The sequence below is a fragment of the Amblyraja radiata genome, chromosome 11, assembly GCF_010909765.2.
Source record: "Amblyraja radiata isolate CabotCenter1 chromosome 11, sAmbRad1.1.pri, whole genome shotgun sequence".
NCBI lineage: Eukaryota > Metazoa > Chordata > Chondrichthyes > Rajiformes > Rajidae > Amblyraja > Amblyraja radiata.
The window spans coordinates 50392233-50407715 of record NC_045966.1 but is presented as its reverse complement, the minus strand read 5'-3'; the positions used below and the strand labels follow the sequence as shown (position 1 = coordinate 50407715).

General features: G+C 42.8%; 1 protein-coding gene across 1 annotated transcript in view; it reads left to right on the top strand.

Moving 5' to 3' along the window:
- LOC116978624 (protocadherin Fat 1-like) overlaps positions 1-15483 on the top strand; it is a 157748-nt gene that overhangs the window by 104159 nt on the left and 38106 nt on the right. Inside the window, exons 9-13 of the mRNA XM_033029910.1 lie at positions 649-859; positions 2453-6514; positions 8182-8378; positions 10121-10274; positions 14280-14513. Coding sequence (XP_032885801.1) covers positions 649-859; positions 2453-6514; positions 8182-8378; positions 10121-10274; positions 14280-14513 — 4858 coding nt within the window. The remainder of the gene's footprint in view (positions 1-648; positions 860-2452; positions 6515-8181; positions 8379-10120; positions 10275-14279; positions 14514-15483) is intronic.

The following is a 15483-nucleotide window of genomic DNA, read 5'->3' as shown; positions in this document are numbered from 1 at the left end:
AAGGAAAACCTGATGAACTCTGACTACAGAGGCTCATGTAAATGTCGGGTGTTAGTGACCACCCGCACAATTCTTAAGAAGGCAAGTTTTCACATCGACACCGAGGACAGCCTTCTGCATGAAAATCAAGAATCTGCAGATGATGGAAATCCGAAACAAAAACAGCAAATGGTGGAAACACTAGGCAGGCCAGGCAATATTTATCCACAGATGATGTCAGAATTGCTGAGTTTTTCCAGCATTTGCTGTTTTTGGTACACCCTATGTTGCATCTATCAGCCTTGTAGATTTGATAGACTTTGATGCATATAACCGTTCAAACATTGTAATCTCATGGTACAAAATAACTCCCACTGTACCACCTCCATCAAGTCTTTGATAAAATCCTGCCTGAATGACTATGGCAAGAAAATCTGCCAATAGTACCTACCATAAAATATGATTCCAACGAGGTGAAGGTACAACATGGGACATTGTTAGAGGTATGGAGCATATATTGTAGCCCATTTAGGTAATGTGACCTAAAATTCACAGACTAATCTGTTTCATTTTGCTCAAGAGTAGATGAAAATTTAACATTTGAAAAAATCCAATTTGTCAATAAAATGAAAATATTCTCAGGAATAATTTTTTGTGTATGTCTGACAGGTTCGTGACCAGGAAGTTCCAGTGAAGCGGAACTTTGTTCGAGTCAATATCAACGTGGAGGATTCCAATGACCACCCTCCCAGGTTTACTAGTCCTGTTTACAAAGGCAGTATCATTGAAAATGCACCATTTGGATCTGAAGTTCTGCAAGTGACCGCTTTGGATAAGGACACAGGAGTAAATGCAGAAATCATGTTCTCCATTCAATCAGGTAAATTATCAAAATAAGCTATCTTAAGGGTAATGTGGAACATTCATTCCATGCAATTGTTAAACATGGATAACTATACACTGATTAAAATTTTTAAAAATAGCATGTCTTTACACAATAGCCCACAAAGATTTACAATCCCTTAATTTCAGCAATAAACCTTAGCCAATTTCAATGCTGTGCCTCTAGCCTCTGCCATGCTATTTTCATATTCTGCATAACAAAGATATTCCGGGACACAAAGAGCTGGATGAACTCAGCAGATCAGGCAGCATCTCTGGATAACATGGATGTTCTCCTGAGATGCTGCCTGATCTGCTGAGTTACTGCAGCACTTTGTGTCCTTTTGAGTATTATCCAGCACTTGCAGTTCCTTGTTTCTACAATGATGTTCAGGGCGTCGGCATGAATTCACCTTCTACTTTACAATTAAAAGGGGATGGGTGGATTTATTTTCTGTAGTCTGTAGCATTAAATGCATGGGATAGTATTGGTCAGGTTTGCACTCACCTCTCACACATTGTGTGCCATTGGCTTCAATGAATCGGGATGTGCAGAGGTGAATACAACTGTTTGATGATACACTTGACGCTGGTGACCAAAGACATAATTCTCCACAGTTCCCCATGTTTCCCTTTTTTCAGCCTCTGAAAATAACCAGTTAACTGTGGACACAAGGAATTGCAGGTTCTGGTTTACAAACAATGGCACAAAGTGCTGGAATAACTCATCGGGTCAGGCAGCATCTTTGGAGAACATGGATAGCTAATGTTTCGGGTCTGAAGAAGGGTCCCAATTTGAAAGTTTGCCTGTCTATGTTCTCCAGATATACTGCCTGACTCACTCGTATACTCCTGCACGTTGTGCTTCCTTTAAAGAAAACAGCCACATTTTCTCGTGAACTTGCTCTGCACTCTGATGCCCCTGTCCCACTTAGGAAACCCTAAACGGAAACCTCTGGAGACTTTGAGCCCCACCCAAGGTTTCCGTGCGGTTCCCGGAGGTTTTTGACAGTCTCCCTACCTGCTTCCACTACCTGCAACCTCCGGCAACCACCTGCAACCTCTGGGAACCGCACGGAAACCTTGGGTGGGGCGCAAAGTCTCCAGAGGTTTCTGTTCAGGTTTCCTAAGTGGGACAGGGGCATTAGGGACAGACTGATTCCTTAATTGTCTCTCTACCTAGAAGTGAACAAATGACCCAATGATGAATCTGCACTATGTGCAAGGCCAGATAGAGTATTCCACTATACTTTCTCTTTTAACTGTGCATAGAATAGTGGAGTATTCATTTTGGCCATATTTTATAATTAAGACTGAAACCAGTTGAACACGTGTTGACAATTGTCAAATGCTTGTATATCTGGCAGTAAAATATTGGGTCGTTACTCTTTTTTCCTTGAAAGTTTATTGTTCGCACACTAAGCAAAATATATGGAAGCTGCAGACTTGCTACAAACGTTTGTATAACAGCATGTTCATGAGCAGGATGTAGGATAAGTAGGATAGTCCCCAAATATCTTGTCTTCTAAGCTGCAAACCTTCACCTTTACTAGTCATGTAAACTGTGACCTTCCTTCCAAATGTTTTCCAGGCAACAACGGCAATGCGTTTGCCATTGACCCTGCTTCAGGCAAGATAACCGTGGCTAAGATGCTAGATCAAGCTGTCAAAGGATCCTACAGTTTGACAGTGAATGCCAAGGATCAAGGCTATCCTCAGCTCAGCACACTTGTCCGTGTTGATATTATTGTCATAGTTTCCGATAATTCACCTCCCAAGTTTTTGATGAAGGAATATTTTGCAGAAATCAGTGAAGGAACTGACATTGGATCTTCTGTTGCAATGGTATCTGCAACCAGCCAGTCAGCAGTCACTTATGAAATTAAGAATGGAAACATAGATGACGCATTTCATATCAACTCATTTTCGGGAGTAATATCAGTTCATAAGAAGTTGGATTTTGAAACGATTTCAGTTTATAAACTAAAAATTCAAGGTACCAATACGGCTGGTCTATCCAACAATATTATGGTGTTAATAGACATTTTAGATGAAAATGACAATGCTCCTGTCTTTGTTCAATCTGAGTACATTGGTAGAATTGTTGAGAACTCTCCAATAAACAGCCTTGTGTTGGATGACAGAAATGCACCTCTTATAATCCAAGTTACTGATCGAGACCAAGATATCAATGGCATGTTGGTGTATCAGATCATGGAACCTGATATACTGAAATACTTCACTATTGATTCCAATATGGGAATCCTGAGCACAGCTGCTATCATTGACCATGAAATGAACTCGATCTTTCATCTCACGGTGCAGGTGCATGATCGAGGGCATCCGAGTCTATTTGCAATGGACGTGGCACGTATCACTATAATGGTAACGGATATTAACGATTGCCCTCCACGGTTTGAGAAAGAGTTGTATGAAACCACATTGCTAATACCTGCTCTCAATGGGACCGCTGTTCACACAGTTAAAGCAGCAGATGCGGACTCTGACAGCTTCTCGGAGATTACGTACAGTATAGTGGAAGGTGATAACGAGGGGGCATTCGCTATTGACTCACTGACTGGTCTAATTTCTGTCAAGGATGCAGCCAATCTCAAAGGCTATATTGAATTGACGGTCAGAGCATCTGACGGGACGTATAAAAGCACTGCGGTGGTAAAAATAAAAATATCCGATATAAAGGAGAGTGGCCTAACATTTGCTCAGCGCTTGTATTCATTCTCAGTGTTAGAGAACACTACGCTGGCTGAAACCTTAGGTGTCGTGAAAGCATCTGGCAATCAGTTAAACGAACCCATCTTTTATTACATATTAAATCCAGATGAAAAGTTTAGAATCATCTACACATCGGGCGTGTTTCAAACAACTGGAGTGGCATGTGACCGCGAGGAACAGGAGGAATACGAGTTTGTTGTTGAGGCCCGTGATATGCGCAATCCTCCCAGAGTTGCCCACACCTCGGTTAAAGTCTTCGTGGAGGACATGAATGACAATGCACCGAAATTTGTCCATTTGCCTTATCTAAGTACTGTCCAAGATGATGCAGAGCCAGGGGATGTTATTTACCAAGTCACTGCTAATGATAAAGACACAGGAGATAATGCAGTCATCCATTACAACCTTCTGGATCACTACAGGTACTTCTGGATTGATCCCTACCTTGGAGATATTTCACTTAGTAAGCACCTTGACTCTGACGCTGCGGATAAGTATATATTAGCTGTTATCGCTCAAGATAGGGGGGATCCTCCACTTTATGCACAGGCTGAAGTAGTTGTCACCGTAAGAGATAAAATCACCCCTATGTTTGAGAAAGCCTACTACAGGGTCAATGTGCCTGAAAATATTTCTCCCTACACTCCAGTTTTTCATGTGCATGCCTACAACCCTTCAGGATTCCGTGTGATCTACAACATTGTCACTGAGAGTGCATTGCACCTCTTCGCCATTGAGTTCAAGGCTGGAGTACTGAGTGTCATCAATTCCTTGGATTATGAAAGGCAGACAAAGCATGTGCTGACCGTGAGGGCCACAGATTCAGTGACCGGATCTTATGCAGAGGCCATCATTGAGATTGAAGTTGAAGATGTCAATGACAACCCTCCCATCTTTACAGAAAAGGTCTACAGTGCAACGATATCTGAGATCTCGGCCATTGGTACTTCTGTGGTGAGAGTGAGTGCCACTGATGCTGATTCTGGAAGACATCAAGCTATTAGCTACCAGTTTGCAGCTGCTACCAATGGTTCAGAATATTTCCATATTGACACCTCCAATGGTCTTGTAACAACAGCACGCCTACTTGATTACGAACAGACACAACATTACAGTCTTATAATTAGGGCTGTGGATAATGGTATCCCTTCATTAAGCAGCGAAGTCCTTCTCAATGTAAACATTTCGGATTTTAATGACAATCCGCCTATATTCCAACAGAACCAGTACGAGACAACTATAAGTGAAGTGGCTACTTGTGGCCATTTTGTTATACGGGTGCATGCAAGAGATTCAGATAACATGGACATCAACAACCTAGAGTATAACATCTTGGAAGGGAACGAGCAGAGACATTTTACAATCGGAACAAAATCAGGAATCATTTCTGTCTCTAATTCTTGCAAGAAAATATTGGAAGCAAATTACCACTTGAATGTGTCTGTTTCTGACCGAGTTTTCAGGCGATCGATACCAGTCCAAATTAGAACTTCCAAGACAAACAAATACAAGCCCATGTTTGATCAAAGCATCTACGAGGTTGAACTTGCTGAGAACACAGCGGTGGGGACACATGTGGTACAACTCCTAGCTGTTGATCCAGACTCCGGTCCATATGGCAGCATTGACTACACCATCATAAATAAGTTAGCAAAAGAGAAATTTAGCATCGATAACAGTGGTGATATTTTGACCTCTCAGAAGTTGGATCGCGAGAACTCGACGGAAAAGCTCATTGCCATTAAAATAATGGCAAAGGATGGCGGTGGCAAGGTGGACTTCTGTACTGTGAATATTATATTGACTGACGAAAATGACAATGCCCCTCAATTCCAGGCTGCTGAGTACAAGGTGCATATCCCTGCCAGCACCCTTAAAGGAGCTCCTGTCATCCAGATAGTGGCTATAGATGCTGACGAAGGGATGAATGCTGATGTCACCTACTCTGTTGCCTCCAGCAGTGACAAAATCGAGGATATATTGGAGATCAACCCTCACACGGGATTTATCACGATCAAGGAGAGCTTGGTTGGACTGGAGAACAACTCGTTTACCTACTATGTGAAGGCTCAGGACGGGGGCTCTCCGCAGAAGAATTCCTGCGTTCCCGTCATTGTTAAGGTTATCCCACCTGAACTCTCAATCCCTCGATTCTCAGAACCACTGTACTCCTTCTCTGCTTCAGAGGATCTCCCCGCTGGGTCAGAAATTGGTCTGGTCACGGCAGAAGCGGACCAACCCGTTATCTATAGCCTGGTGAAGGGAAACACTGATGAGAGCAACAAGGATGGAGTGTTTACCCTCGACGAGAAGACTGGAACCTTGAAAATTGGCAAGAACATTGACCATGAGAAAACAAAGTGGTACCAAATTGAAGTCATTGCCCAGTGTTTCCATGGAGACATTGAGGTGGCTTCTTCAGTGTCTATCAATATCCAGGTAAAGGATGTCAACGATAACCAACCCATTTTTGAGGCCAATCCGTACAAAGCTTTTGTCCCAGAAAACATGCCAGCAGGAACCACGGTGATACAAGTAACTGCCAATGACCAGGATACAGGAACCAATGGACATGTGACCTACAGCCTCTCCAGTGGGTTTGATGATGTTGGCGATGTCTTTGCCATTGACGGTGTGAGTGGGTGGCTCACTACCCTGAAGGAACTGGACTGCGAAACAAAGAGAAGGTACAAGTTTGCCGTGGTGGCCTTTGATCATGGGAGAAAAGTGCAGCTGTCCTCAACGGCCATGGTCGAGGTTGAGGTCAGTGATGAAAACGACAATCCCCCTCAGTTCACAAGGAACATCTACAAGGGTTTGGTCAGTGAAGACAGCCAACCCGGGGAAGTGGTCGTTGCCCTCAGTATGACAGATGCCGATGTTACAGAATCCAACAGACAAGCCACCTGCTACATTACAGGTAACCCTTTTGAAAAATACATTTACATCAATAAGTTAGAAATTTAATTATGTTCCACCAGAATAATGGGTATGATTTTTACCTTCACTAACTTCACTGAGTAGAATTCAGCCAATTCGTGTCTGATTTCCATCCCATTGATTTAACTGTTTTTTCCGCAAATACCTTCTGTCATTTACTGTCAGGCGGTGAAGATGATGGTATGCTGATCAATTTAATTTCATTGCTGACTGTATTTGCCCTAATCCATTCCCCACATAGTCTTCCTATTACATCATTTACATTTGGAGTATTACGTGCAGTTCTGGTTGCCCCATTATAGGAAAGATGCGGATGCTTTGGAGAGGGTGCAGAGGAGGTTTACCAGAGTCCTGCCTGGATTAGAGGGTTTCAGCTACAGGAAGAGGTTGGATGAACTTGGGATTATTTTCTCTGGAACGTTGGAGGTTTATGAGAGGCATAGATAGGATAGACAGCCAGAACCATTTTCCCAGGATGGAAATGTTCAATGCTAGAGGGCATGGCTTCAAGGTATATACAGAGTAGTAGGTACCTGGAATGAGCTGCCAGGGATGGTGATGGAGGCAAACACGAAAGGGGTATTTAAGAGGGTTTTAAATGGATGCATAGCTATGCAGAGAATGGAGGGACACGGATCAGTTGCAGGCAGATGAGATCAGTGCAGCTCGGCTTTATGTTCGGCACCTGTTCCTGTGCTGTGTGGTGTGACTCCTGAAACAAATACGCTTCAGAATGTGCCAAACCCATATTCTTGCTGCTCTAGGAAGTTGCAGCAAGAACTACTGAGATACAAATAAATTAGGTCACTAGCTCCACCTATTATTTAGGTGTGGTGCTTGGGCAGTCTGCACTCCAGCGGTATGAACATTGACTTCTCTAATTTCAGATAGTCCCTACTTTCTCCTCCTCAGCTCTCCCTCAGCCCACTGGCTCCTCCTCTTCCTCTCTCCCCCCACCCCACCCCACCCTCACATCAGTCTGAAGAAGGGTTTCGACCCGAAAAGTTGCCTATTTCCTTCGCCCCATAGATGCTGCCTCACCCGCTGAGTTTCTCCAGCATTTTTGTCTACCTTCGATTTTCCAGCATCTGCAGTTCCTTCTTAAACAAGCAGTATAGATTGTCTTGTCTGTTGTGGCAATGGAAGGGAACTGCAGTTTAGGAAGGGCTCCCAATATAATTGACCTGTTGCATTAAAAGACCATTCGGGCCTGCTCATATTTCACTCTTCTAAGCCACCAATATTGTCAGGATGTTATTTTCTTGATTTCACGCTTTCAGTTGATGAAGATACAAGGAACTGCAGATGCTGGTTTACCAAGGAAAGGCAGAAAGTGCTGGAGTACCTCAGCAGGCCAGGCAGCATCTCTGGAGAACATGAATCGGTGACGTTTTGGGTCAGGACCCTGAGTCTGAAGAAGCATCCCTATCTGAAATGTCACCTATCCATGTTCTACAGGGATGCTGCCTGACCCGCTGAGTTAGTCCAGCATTTTTCCTTCAGTTGACGAATAATCTCAGAATTAAAGTTCACACTAACAATTTGGGCAACTAAAACTGTTGTCAGACAAAGCTACAACTAAATCTGCCGCCGTTTAAGTCACAATGCTTGCCATGAAAATCTGTGAATTAACAACTTGTTTTGCAGACGGTGATCTCCTGGGCCAGTTTGCTATTGAAAAGTTCCAAAACCAGTGGCGTGTTTTTGTAAAGGAACCACTGGACCGAGAGGAGAGAGAAAGATATGTTTTGAATATCACGGCCACTGACGGCAGGTTTCTGGCGGAGTCTATGGTTGAGGTCCTTGTTCAGGACGTTAATGACAACAGCCCACATTGTCAACCGGTAATTATACCTCAACTTTGGAGAGGGTGCAAAAACAATTTACAGTTTAGTTTAGTGTCACGTGTACCGAGGTACAGTGAAAAGCTTTTGTTACGTGCTCACCTGTCAGCGGAAAGACAATACATGTTTATAATCGAGCCATCATCGAGTGGGTGCAAGGAATGGTGATGGAAGCAGAGGTGATAGGCTTATTTAAGAAGGTTCTAAATGGATGCATGGACATGCAGGGTATGGAGGGATGTGGGTCACATGCAGGCTGAGGAGATTAATTTAACTTGACATCGTGTTAGCACAGACATTATGGGCTGAAGGGCCTGTTCTTGTGCTGTATGTTCTTAAATGTATCTTTCTCGTTATCTATGTTCCTATCTTTCATATGTTCTTATGTTCTATTTTCTAACAACACCTACGCCAGTAATTAAAATTTCAACAGTGGTAGCACATCGTTAGAAACTCCACCACAATCCTTGGCAATTATCTCTGACCTCAGAGAACACATCAAAGGGTTTAGAGTCCACCAAGAACTTTTTTATATTAACATGTTAACCTCTGTGCAATACTTTCATTAAAGGTGCAGTATACAATATATTAACTCCTACACAGTTGTGGAGATAGGTTTAGGTTTATTAGTGTCATGTGTACCAAGATGCAGCAAAAAGTTTTGTTTTGCATGCTCTCTAACCAAATCAGATAATACTCCACATAAATACAATCAAGCCTAGCTCAAGTACAATAGGTCGAGCGAAGGGGAAGGTACAACGTTCTCAGCATTGTAGCTTTATAGCACAACAATTCCAGAGACAAAGTTTAACGTCCACAATGGAGTAGAAGAGAATTGGACCATCCCCCAGCTTATGGAAGGGCCATTCAAAGATCTGAGAATAGAAGGGAAGAAGCTGTTTCCAAGTCTGGTGTTGCATGCTTTCAAGCTTCTGTATCTTCTGCCTGATGGCGGCGGTGAGAAGAAGGAATGACCTTAAGTTCGTAAGTGATAGGAGCAGAATTAGGCCATTCGGACCATCACATCTACTCCGCCATTCAATCATAATGAACGGCAGAGTTTCTTTCCTTCTTAGGCCCATTCTCCTGCCTTCTCCCCATGACACCCGTACTAATGAAGAATCTATCGACCTCCGTGAGTCACTGTTATATTACAATGCTTGTACTCGCTAGAATTTAGAAGATTGAGGGGGGATCTTATAGAAACTTACAAAATTCTTAAGGGGTTGGACAGGCTAGATGCAGGAAGATTGTTCCCGATGTTGGGGAAGTCCAGAACAAGGGGTCATAGTTTAAGGATAAAGGGGAAATCTTTTACGACTGAGATGAGAAAAACATTTTTTACACAGAGAGTGGTGAATCTCTGGAATTCTCTGCCACAGAAGGTAGTTGAGGCCAGTTCATTGGCTATATTTAAGAGGGAGTTAGATGTGGCCCTTGTGGCTACAGGGATCAGGGTGTATGTAGAGAAAGCAGGTACAGGATACTGAGTTGGATGATCAGCCATGATCATATTGAATGGCGGTGCAGGCTCGAAGGGCCGAATGGCCTACTCCTGCACCTATTTTCTATGTTTCTATGATAATGTGTATTACAACGTGTTAGATTTTCTTCTTTCAGTGGTCATGGGACATTGTATTCTGGAAACGTGAATATTGGCATTTAGCTTTTATGGATTTAGAATAAAGACAGGACAGCACTTCAGCCATTTTGTATTTTGAACTTGGCCTTTCCTTTCACAGCTGATGTACAATGAAATCATTTCTGAAGGTGCTCCGTGGGGACAGTACATTTTGAAAGTTGCTGCAATGGACCCAGATGCTGGCATCAACGCTCAGATTTCCTACACTCTGCTGGGGCCAGGCGCTAACATGTTTCGACTTGACCCACAGACAGGTAAGAAATAAACAGTTGATTTTGAAGTTTATATTAAAATAGCACTGTGCTATTTACCCATATCAAACAAAATGCGATAAGCGCCCTTGCAGCCTGGAGCTGATAGAGGTTCTCAAGTTACGAACACATACAGGGCACAGTTTTCAGCAGCACCTGCAAGAGAACAAGAACATGGTGGAGCATATAGATGTGAGTGGAAAACTAGAAATTCTACATGATAACAAGAAGGAACCTGATCATGTGTTCTTGGCTTTGCTATATATAGTCATACAATGCAGAAACAGGCCTTTCTGACCACATGGACCAACATGTCCCATCTACACTAATCCCATCTGCCTGCATGTTGCCCATATTAATCTGAACCTATCCTATCCATGTACCTATCTAAATGATTCTTAAGTGTTGCAATAGTATCTACCTCAACTACTTCCTCCTGCAGCTCGTTCCATACACCCATCACCCTTTGTGTAAAAAGGTTACCCCTCAGGTTCCTATTAAATCTCCCCCCCCCCCCCCCCCCTCCTCCTCCCCTCAGTTTAAACCTATGTCCTTTGGTTCTTGATTCCCCTACTCTGGGCAAAAGACTGGGCATTTACCCAACCTATTGCCCTCATGTTTTTTAACACTTCCTCTCATGACTTTGTACAAACACAGTAGGAGTATAACCTATCCCTTTTATCTGTCTCAAACCTAGTCCTTTACCAGTTTATCTGGAGATCAAAAATAAATCATGTTTTATTGAGAAACACAATGTACACACATTGAGAGAGAGGGGAAAAACACACCTAATGTTGTCCTCACCCCGATGGTTATCTTAGTGTGTGGCTACATCAAGCTAGGTACATAAACACAACACACTGAAGTTCTTCCTGACCCCAGCCTGGCCACAAAACTGTGGAACGTTCCTTTGACTGTGACTGGGCCGCTCCATGTGTGGCCCACTGCACCACTCGTTCCAGAAGCACACCTTTGATTGTGAGTCTTTAGGCCCATTGAGACTGCCCCAACCACCGATTCCCGTATACTAGCACTATCCTAATCACTAGGGACAATTTTCAATTTTTACCAAAGTCAATTAACCTACAATCCTAAGTCTTTGGAGTGTGGGTGGAAAGTGAGCTCACGGGGAAAACCCACACGGTCACAAGGAGAACATACAGACAGCACCCAGTAGCCAGGTCTCTATAAGGCAGCAACTCTACCGCTGCGCCACTCTGATGCCCCAAGTCAGTCAGGCTATGATCTCCGTGAATGTCGTCAAAGCCCTTCAGGAAATGCTGTCTAAATCACTGGGCAGAACGTCTCAATACCAGATTGTTCAAACATGCAACAAAACCTCGCTTATCCTATCGTGAAGATTCTTCCTGGGCAGCTGGTGTCGTTACGCCATCAGGCACTACCCTCAAAATGGTTACATTGGGGATAAGATGGCTAAACATCTAATTCGAGGAATGAACATTATCTGAGAAGGTTTTGAAAGAGATGCAATGGTGTTTATCCGGGTAGAGCGCAAACAGCTGCATAACAGAATACCCTGTGTTCCTCGAGCTACTCTAAGGGACGTACACTGACACAAATACCAATTTGGTTGGAAAATGATCAACTCAGTGAAAGACCCCTCATGGTCTGCCCTAAAGTTGTTGGTTTTCCCATGCAATAAGCTGTCCAGGATCAAGTCCTGCAGAATGACCCATTCTTTGGACCTGACCTGTATGCTGAGGGATACACTGAAGCTTGGTGTATCTCTATGAGGAAGGCCACAGGTTAAATGTTGCGTAATTGAAGTGGCTAGAACAGGTGTAGGGAACCTGCGGCCTTAAGGCCACATGCGGCCTTCTAGGCCATTAAGTGCGGCCTTTTGAATGAATCCAAATTTTGTAGAACAAATCCTTTTATTTTTATTAGTATGTTTTTGTCTTTTATTATTTTTATTTTAATCTTAAAATGAACGTATTTAAAATATTAAAGAATAAAAGAAGATTCAACAAAATAATCCTACCCGACTGACGGCCACAATTAAAACATTAGTAAGTCATGAGGGCTATTTTAACAAAATAATGTACATTTTGAAGTATATCTAATTGACGTTTCTTGGATCCGGCCTTAGATTACAGCTAACTTAATGCGGCATTCCAACATGAAAAGATTCCCCACCCCTGGGCTAGAACCTATGTAGAAACTAGTGGCACAGACTAGAAACTAGAGCTGCTGTCTCACATCTCCTGTGACCTAGGTTCAATCCTGACCTTTTGGGTTTCCTCCAGGTGCCCTGGTTTCCTTCCACATCTCGAGGAGGTATGTCCCTCATGAGTGGAAGAATTGATTGAAATGTGTTGAGAAAGGTTTAATGGGAATATTAGAGGCGGAACAGAATTGGTTTGTGAGCTGGTATAGACTCGATGGACCGGATGGGCTCATTCAATATTGTTTAGAAATACCTTTAGAAACATTTGCTTACGAAAATTGAAGTCATTTCTGATGTAATGTGAATGGAATGACTTGGCTAGTCATAGTCCACCACACTTTTTTGGACTATGGTTCCACAGGCATTGGTTGATTGGTTAGCCATTGTTTCCTGACCAACCTAGTGATTACTCAAGTGAACATAAGTGAAATATCTGTGAGAACTTGCGAGCAAGAGTGGGATTTATAATATGTGGAGACTTGACCAAAGAGGCCAATCTTGTTCTTATCTGTCAATCATAGAAGCGCACTTCAAGCAGGGTAGATGCTTAGCATGCAGCAAGAGTCAAGAGAGCCAAGAGTGTTTTATTGTCACATGTCCCACAATAGAACATTGAAATTCTAACTTGCATAGAATTCTTGCTTATTACTTACTTACTTAGACACCAGGCATGAGTTTACTTTTTGTTGATTATCAACTGTGCCTTGGATTGTGATGTTCTTGTCTCTGAATCGGGTTCTGGCATCAAGCCCTACTCCACAAACTTGCACATAAGGATCCAGACAGTACTGGTAACAGTGATATCTTGGAACTGATAAGCTCCAGACTGTCTTGATGGATTGAATTGATTTATTAATAGCAAGATACAGCAAGGAAACGGGCCGTTTGGCAAACAGAGGCCATGCTCGCCGTTCACACTAGTTCACATTAGTTCTCTGTCATCCCACTTTCTCAGCCACTCCCTATGCACCCGGGGCAATTCGCAGAGGCTAATGCACCTATAAACCCGCACGTCTGTGGAAAGTGGGCGGAAACCAGAGCACCCAGAGGAAACCCACCCATTTACAGGGAGAACGTGCAAACTCCACACACACAGCATCCAAAGTCAGGATCGAAGCCGGGTCTCTGGCACTGTGAAGCAGCAGCTGTAATAGTTGCACCACTGTGCTGCCCAGTGACTTTTCAATGTTTCTGGTGTTCAGCGTAATGTAAAAGCCATTAAAATATTAAGGTCATCAATTTAAAAAAAATTAAACTATTTCAGAAAAAGAAAATTAAACATAAAAATTAATAACATCAAACCATGTAGTAAGTTAATCACTTCTGTCTATGTCTTCTCATATTAGCCATCCCACAGCATCACTACGAAGAAGACCAGGAGAGTATCCCTGCTAAGTTGGCCAATATTTTCCCTTGGTCACAATTTCTAAAACAGATTATCTAATTATTATTCTCTTTGCTGTTCATGAGAACTATCTGTGCACAAATTGGCCAATGCCTTTTCTGCATCACTACAGTTAATCTGCTGCATAAATATTGCATGGCCATCAAAAACATGGGATGTTCTGAAATCCATATGAAGTTGACCATATGAGCACATCTATTTTTCTCCGTCACCTGCTGTATGAGGCCTAAGGGCAACAATAGCAGTCCCAGCGGTGACGAGTAGACTCAATATAGGCTGGGACTGAACCTAGACTTTCCTGTTTGGCTTGGCTGAGTTATTCAGTAAAGTGAACTTATTTGAGTCATTAGAGCATTGTTAAAAATTTGCATGGCAAATTATTGCACTTAATACCTGTTTCTCTTCCCCACCTTAGGAAAACTGATGACGGTTGGGACTCTGGACCGTGAGAATCAAGCTGTGTACAACCTGGTTGCAAAAGCATCTGACGGGAGTGGCCGATATTGCGAGGCAGATATCAGCATTGTTCTACAAGATGTGAACGACAACCCTCCCAAATTCTCCGCCTCACAGTATGCGGTATCTGTCTTTGATAACACCACTGTTAAGACCCCTGTGGCAGTTGTCCATGCCAGGGATCCGGATATTGGTAAGTGGATCAATCATTGTGATTGGTATTGGATTAAGAATCCCAAATAGTCACCGGCAAGTGTCCATATTTGGCTTTGTAAGTCGGCCCTCACTCACCTGTGAGGTTCACAAACGTGGTGCATGCATTGGCTTAGCGTCAATTGGTTCCCTTTTAGCCAGAGAGAGTAAGGTACTATGGGTGCCCATAATCTGAAACAAAACAGATACAGCTGGAATCATTTGGCAGGCAAGCTAATATCTGTGGAGAGCCTAGACAAGCCAACGTTAATGATGTCAGAGTTGAGAAAGAGCTGGTCAAACAACCTTCCATAACGCGCTACACACTCACAAATGTAAACATCTACTGCCTGGAAACAGGAATGCAGTTGTGATGTGAAATTGCCCGATTCACTAATAATGCCTTAATTATAATAAACAGAAGCAGCAACTTTATCTACCCCCCTCGCTTATTATCCTATTATATTAAAATGTATGTTCACATTCTTTTTTCTGCTTTGAAGAAGGATCTTCACCTGAAATATTTCTTCTTCCCAGTGACTCATTAACTATGCAATTCAGACTTATTTATTATTATTACTAGGGCTGTTATACCATTAACGTGCACTGATTCTCAAATCTGTCCATGGCTATGCTGTACACTTCATTTCACATTCAGGCCTGTGGGGTTCTGACTGAATATACAGGCATTTAACCAATTCGTATTCTAAATCACCAAGGAATAACCAATGATAGATACGAAATGCTGGAGTAACTCAGCGAGACAGGCAGCATCTCTGGAGAAAAGGAATAGGTGACGTTTTGCGTCGAGATTCTTCTTCAGACTCTTGTGATTCTTCAGATTTTGTGATGGGTTATTCTTCAGAGGAATAGCCAAACTCAGTTTGACACTGGTCTTGCACTGCATGGCATGCACAGCATTGGAGAAATCCCTGTCCTTCATTATCCTTCCTGGCTTAAATTAGACACCA